Genomic DNA, 7,500 nt, shown 5'->3' on the forward strand with positions numbered 1-7,500 from the left:
GTGTGTGTGTGTGTGTGTGTGTGTGTGTGTGTGTGTGTGTGTGTGTGTGTGTGTGTGTGTGCGTGTGTGTGTGTTTGTGTGTGTGTACGCCCAAAAGCTATAGCAGAAAATACTTGCTTAAAGAGCTAAGCTGTAAGGTCAATCCCACAACCACAGGTTTGCAAAATGAGTTTCTGAACCCCACAACCATGCCTGCACTGATGCATAACTCTCTGTTATTATAATACATCTTTCTCTTCCACGATAGTGTTCAGATTTGTCAATTCAGCTTCCCTTCTTGTGTCACAAGGAATTGTTGTACACTCAGAATCTCTATACAGAAATTCTTTGCGTAACCTCAAGATACTATTGCTTTCACTTTTGAATATACATGTTATGTAGTTCCTTTCTCTCTTCACTTTTCAATATAAGTTCTCTATGAGATACAATGCTTTGCTCTAAGGCTGTTTGAAATTGTTTTAACACGCTTTTCTCCATCTGACATAGATCCTGTTGGTGTCACTGTTGATGTTTAAGCTTCCAGTGATGTTTTGTTTTATATCTTTCTAGTCTTGCTATCCAAGTTGCGGACATCTTCATGCATCCAGACTAGTTTCCGAATTTTCATCTTAGCTCTCTTTTTATCTCAAGAATTTGACTTTATTCAAGTGGTTAATGATGTACTCACTGCTGAAAGATTTAAACAACTTTATTCTAATGCCCAATAGGCTATTTATCCTACAGTAAGATGGAAAGAAACGGTTACTAGATTCTTGAAAAACTGGAAAAACTACAAACCTCTTCCGTAAGCAAGGAAGGTATTTCCTCTTGAGACAACGATCTATTAGATTTACCAGAAGAGAGGCTTTACAACACGATGACTGGTGTTTTATCTAGGTCACTTGCTTTTTACACATCAAGATCGTTTATGAGTTTAGAAAACGTCTTGACTTAAATTTCAAGGTAAAAAATAAACGTGATTGTACTGTGGAAGGCACAAGTTAGCCATTCAGAAACATACAAAGACCATTAACTTCACTTAAACATTTATTCGTTATATGGTGTCAAATTTTTCGTCGCTCGAAACTGTGACCTGTTCACTGACAAAAAATTGTGAAATTCTTAGCAAATAAGTTTCTTTTGCAAGATTTGGGGCTTTGGCAGAAGATGATGAGATTGCTTCAGATCCATTCATGATTGTAGGAATACGTTTGCCACAGTTGAGTATTCTATTAGTTATTTACCAGAATTCACGTGATCTGAGTCTCTTTTGATCAACCCTCATTTGAACAGATCCAATATGGTCAGTATTGATGTTCTTTAGTACTGATTACGGGCATTGAGGAAGGTTGCTAAATATGCGTCATATCCATTTTGGAGGTGTGCTTGGTGATAGTTTATGTGATTAATACAACATTCCAGAGTATACCAGGATTAACTGTTGTGTGTTAGCATATAGCATCGGGAAGATATTTCCAGACAGCTGCTTATATTGTGGGTCACAGCCTCAATATCAAATCTTCAGAGTTTGCACCGATTATTACATCTGATACTGAAGCATATCTTTTTTGTGCATCATGTAGTTTATTATTATTATTATTTTCTGTTCCCAAATTGCAAAAGTTTTTCCTTTAAACGAGAGTTAATATAACGCTTGTTATATTGTATACATTACTGTCATTTTGAAGTTTTCTGACATAACCATGCATAACTTTACCCTAATAGGCAGAAAGCCATTGGTCAGATGTTCAGTTGCGATCTAGCTATGCAATTTTGCTGACTGTGAATCTTTTCAAGTCACAATACTTTTCAAGGATCTCCTCTCTAACTTTCATGCTGCTGTTTGCATCATGTATAGAGTTCTGTTCCATGGATAAATGCGACAGCTGTAGCCAACAGACACTATCGAACGTTGTTTGAATCGATAATAAACTTCTGTCTCTTCTCTTCGATTCCTTAGGTTTCCTTCTTTTCTCTTTTTTTCTTTTTTTTTCTAGCCTGATCGAGCAGGTCTGCGATCAAACGGATTCAAGCGAAACTAACCTGTCTCGATTTCAGACACGCTGCATCTAGAACATTAAATAATGAGTTATGCAGAATATTTCTATCCCAGTTCGTTACTCATTTAGTTTATATATTTGTTTTTGCAACTGTTGTTTAGCAGATGATACCTATGTACCACACTGCAACCAAAGTGTGTCTGCAATGATCTTTTGCCTCACTTAGACACTTACTAATTAACTAACTTAAGCTAATTTATTAAGTAATTCACAAATTACGTAACTAATTATCTAACTAAATACTCACGTTTTCACTTAATTAATTAACTAACATCTTAATTAACTAATAACTGATTATCTAAGTAACTTGCTAAATAATTATCTGTTAATACTAGCTAATTAAGTAGTTAATCAACCAAACCATTAAGTAAATCATCAATAAAACAATAAATCAATAACCCAATAAATGAAATATCTCAGCCATGTTACTTACAACTGTCATGGTACCATCATCTTGGACTTCTCTGGTTGTTATAACCTCCGAGTCACTCCATTCGGTAATGGTCTCCTGTATTTTGTTGTCAGCAACTTTCGTTACCACACACTGAAGATGAACAAAGAGACAGATTAGAGAAAAAGATTACTGTGAAGATGAACAATATTAATTTTTTGACGTATTAACTTAGAATTAGTTCAGAGGCACAACAGTATACAAAATAAGAGGTTGGTTGAATATATTTACCATATTTTGATGGCAGCTTAAAAGACGCTATTTTCTCAAAAAAACATATCCCTGAACATCAGTTTGCGTTTTATAAACTCAGCAACAAGATTGGATTATTGGCAAATGGTGGTTCAGGGCCGCATAGCTCAACAAAGTAAACTTCAGTCATCTCTCTTGCGAAATTGCTTTCGAATTATATTAGTATTTTCAAGGTTTGCAACACATATCAATAGTACTTCATATAAAATAACACCTAGGAAAAAAATTACGTGACAATTCTTGACAATACATTTAAACTAGCGGCCGGTTCTATGCCTAACATCACGTAGAACTGCGACAGTTCCACTGTTTCACTAGTTGGAAGTCACCAGTCATCATAAAATTTAATTGGCAGAAACGATCTTCTTTTATTATAACACAATTGAGACAGACCTTTTTCATAAAACAATTTAGCTTAAGATACAATATTTACAATTGTTGATAAGTTACAATTAATAAAATTTGACACGGAAATGGTAACGGACCTGCTAGAAAACATTTCGGATCACATCCAGATAAGATAATTATACGTAACTGCCGAAAACAAGAACAACTATTCCAGCAAGCAGTGAAACCGAAGCATAACTTCCGCAGACACACACAAATAACTTATATACTAAAGCAAAATTAATTGCAAAAGAGCGTGAGAATATTTCAAGAACTGAGGGGTGGTATGATAGATTTACGTAATGGAATGGATTAGTGGCGTGATCTAGTACAGTAATAACACAAATGTATGTGGAGTGTGAGGGCAAAATATTTGAGTTTCACAAATATATTATAAACTTTAGAAAAGAAAAACAATTTTGAAATGAGATAGATTGCAAACATGGATGAAGTTTTACTGATGTCTGATTCCTTACTTATACGACATAACTGACTTTTTTTGATAGCCCAAATTACTATCTTTAATAAAACTAAAGACAAAAAAATTAATCAAAGGACTCATTTTGTTAATCATGTTCACCTTATAGAATGGATGGATAGAGCAGTGGCTTGAAAAGTTGTGCTTATAGCACCCTGATGGAATCCCCAAAAGAGCCGTCGCTTTTTATATAGGACCAGTACTTGACTTACTTAACAAAGGCCAATAAAAGTGAAGGAAATAGCTTAAAAGTAAAAATTATCGTTACACTAGGAACATTAACATGTCAACCAAACCTCCTTGATGTATCAATTAAAAAATTGCGTTTGAGGATTGCTTGAGTGAAGAATGGAATAAATGGACTGCACTCCATGGCAATTAAGTAACGACATCAAATCCTATCAAATCAAGAGGCCTACAATAACCAGTAGGTCAAACTACTTGTGATATGATTAAAACAGAGACACTTGTACAGTCATTCAAAACATATAACAACAATAACTTTGAGGGCACAGAGTATGATCTTGTGTGTGAAGAAAATTATTCTTTTGATTTTAAGAATATTTGATGACAATGAGGATTACATGGCTGACAGGACCATACTTCAGTTTTTATCAGTTTTTATAACAAATTATCCTAAAATGAAATGTAATCAATATATAATAAAAAAAATTATAAATGATCTTATATAGAAAATAATAATCATACTACCTCATTTTTTAAAAATATACCAATAAGATGTAGAATGTTTATGATTAAATGACAGAAGACTCTCCGATCTTTTTGCAATGTGAAATTTATGTTCTTTGAATATTTTGGATATCTTCTCCGAACCCTTACATTCTGTTCTTTTTAAATATATAAGCATCATATTTAGTAACAGAGACTCTAAACTTCAATGATTTTCGAATGCAACAAATAAAAAAATGCATCAAGTATAACACTTGATCTTTGAACTGTCTGTTTCAATTTCTGGCTGTGTAAACAATGTCGGACCGCAGAAATGGAAGCTATAATTTCCAGAAAATGTCTGAAGTGAAATCATTAAAATATTTCTCTTTTGGAATTTTCAGAACAGGGATCTAATCAGTAATCCGCATGACTCAAAACTTATTGACAACTTTTGTTTATTCTAATCTAGTTGAAGCCGAATCACTTTGCAAAATGTTAAAAAAGAAAAAGGAGGGGAAACCGAATGAAGTGAAAGTATTTTAATCACAAATATAGTGGGAACTTAGTAATCTATACTGCGTAATGTTATATTATTGTATTATATTATGTTATGTTATATTATACTACGAGGTGGTATCAAACAGTTCCCGGAGTAGTTATGTTTTATGAAAAATAACTTATTTACCTAAGTTTTAACATCAACTCCTTCGAAATAGTCCACCTTGCACAGCAATACACTGGTCTCAGCGAACCTGCCACTTTTGGAATCTGGCTTGTAAGTCGTTTTCTGTAACCGAGTCGAGGACCTTCGCGATTCTCTCTTCATCTCGATAACGGTGTTAAAACGGCAACCTTTGAGCTGCCTTTTCATCTTCGAGAAGAGACGGAATTCCGCAAGTGCTAAATCTGGTGAATAGAGCGGGTGCGGAAGCGATACCATGTTGTTTTTGGCGAGAAACTCACAAGTGAGGAGAGCTCGGTGACAGGGTGTATCGTCGCTGTGAAGAATCCAATCCTTCGCGCTCCAAAGAACCGGTCGCTTTCGTGGAGTGCTTCGTTGCCGTAAGCTTGCTGAAACATGCTCAATATCTCTGTAGCAGACTTCCGAAGTTTAACGCAAAATTTCACGTTAGCTCTTTGACAAAATCACAGACTACACCATACACATGATCATAAAAACATAAATTTCATTACTTGCGAAGTAAACACAGCGATGTCACTCTGCACACTGCCTCATTAAGGTTACTTCTGGTTCTCTCAGCGAGTTATAGAACTAGCCTGGAAACTTTTTGATACCACCTCATATATCATATCATATCATATCATATCATATCATATCATATTATGTTATATATTATATTATATTATATTATATTATATTTTGTTTTTATATGACAAAATTTAAATATCTTCATGTTTCAGAATTAACCTGTACTGATTTGCAATTAAGAGTTTTGAAACAAAGATCGCGTAATAAACTTATGTAAGAAGCTTTGGTTCATAAATAAACAAAAATGATATTATAACCATTTTATAGAACTAATTTAAACTATTTTAAATTAGCTGAAATATGTAGGGGATTAATTTTAATTAGAAATATAGCAACGAAAGGCTTAAGGTTTTTAATGGGAAACAGTTAATATTTCACTATAGATCTTAGTACATCAGACTTTAAAATGACCTGATTGTAAATGGGTGACGATTGCCAGTGAAAAACAGGCTTTTCAAAAAGACTTTTTTAACAAAAGGATCTGCATTATTGAGGTGCGTCTTATAAACCATCGAATAGGTAATGAAAAATTCATTTTAAACAGTTACCTGAAAAAATTATGCGATGAGAATAAAAATAATATTAGTCATTAACTAATATTATTTTTAATTATTTTTGCAAGTACTGAATTGAAAAAACCCTCTTTGGCCTTATTGGGATTTCCCCGGTGAAGCACAGTCATCACTGTAATGTGCCGAAGTAGTGATGGAACGATCACTCTGTAAGTGTATAATAATGTACAATAGATGGCGCTGAACAATACAATTGCTTGAGCATTTCGTTTTTTTTTGTTTTTTTTCTTTAAACAATCCTAATTTTCTATGACAGCAAGCGGACTTTATTATACATTTACTTCGTGATTCTCCTGGTTACATTTATGCTTCACTGGAGAGATTCCAGTAAGATCTAAACATACCCGGCACTCTTTCCCCACGCATGCCCTTACATTATGCAATAATCAGCGAGGAAGAATAAAGGTGACTGTTTTCTTAGCATGCAATGATGAATTCAAGCCATGTGGATTTTGAGAAACAGTTTTAAGAATCAAGTTAGTGCTTACTGTGAAAGTTGTACCCATCAAATCAGTGGACGAATAAGCTTCGTTGAATTTATAGATGTAAACTTTCGGTTCTGGCATACCTTCAACAGAAATTTTGCAAACCCATTTGTCTCCATCGTTGTCAAAATCAGTGATAAATCGAATTTTGGAAACTTGATCTCTTTTGTCCTTGTAAACTCCTGCAGTAAAAAGAAAACGTTATGTGTATAATCCTTTCTGCTTTTGACACAATTATAATCGTTTAATAATTATGATAATGGTTTCAATTTTTGACACAAGACACGCAGTTTTGTGGAGATGGAAATGTTGATTACAACGAACCCAGTGCTCAGCTGGTATTTCTTTATTAACCCCCGAAAATATGAAAGACAAAGTTGATCTCAGCAGAATTTGAACTCCGAACGTAGAGACGGTTGAAATGCCGCTAAGCATTCTGTCAGCTTGCAGCCTTACGTTATGTATATAATAAATAACTTTATTTTATAGGGATTTTTTTAATAAGTGTAGTCTGGGGTGGCAGAGGGGTGGTTCTCATAAACCACGTAAACCATCCGAGACTAATAACAGTGATGTGATTGGTGTTCAGTTTGAAGTGCTGCGAGAAAAAAGCCATTGAATAGACCCTTTTAATTTTGTTTTGTTTTGTGTGGTGTATGGAGTAGACTTTAAATATTTTGGGGCTCAAAGGCGGCGAGCTGGCAGAAACGCTAGCATGCCGGGCGAAATGCTTAGCGGTATTTCGTCTGTTTTTACGTTCTGAGTTCAAATTCCGCCGAAATCGACTTTGCCTTTCATCCTTTCGGGGTCGATAAATTAAGTACCAGTTGCATATTGGGGTAGATCTAATCGACTGGCCCCCTCCCAAAAAATTTCAGGTTTGTGCCTAGAGTA

General features: G+C 34.5%; 1 protein-coding gene across 1 annotated transcript in view; it reads right to left on the reverse strand.

The window, feature by feature from the left end:
• The window catches only part of LOC106867513 (14 kDa fatty acid-binding protein), a 25,503-nt gene that overhangs the window by 6,218 nt on the left and 11,785 nt on the right, over positions 1-7,500 (reverse strand). The window contains exons 2-3 of the mRNA XM_014912400.2: positions 6,610-6,788; positions 2,473-2,583 (exon numbers count right to left, since the gene is read on the reverse strand). Coding sequence (XP_014767886.1) covers positions 2,473-2,583; positions 6,610-6,788 — 290 coding nt within the window. The remainder of the gene's footprint in view (positions 1-2,472; positions 2,584-6,609; positions 6,789-7,500) is intronic.

This window comes from Octopus bimaculoides, chromosome 2 (genome assembly GCF_001194135.2).
Source record: "Octopus bimaculoides isolate UCB-OBI-ISO-001 chromosome 2, ASM119413v2, whole genome shotgun sequence".
NCBI classification, from domain to species: domain Eukaryota; kingdom Metazoa; phylum Mollusca; class Cephalopoda; order Octopoda; family Octopodidae; genus Octopus; species Octopus bimaculoides.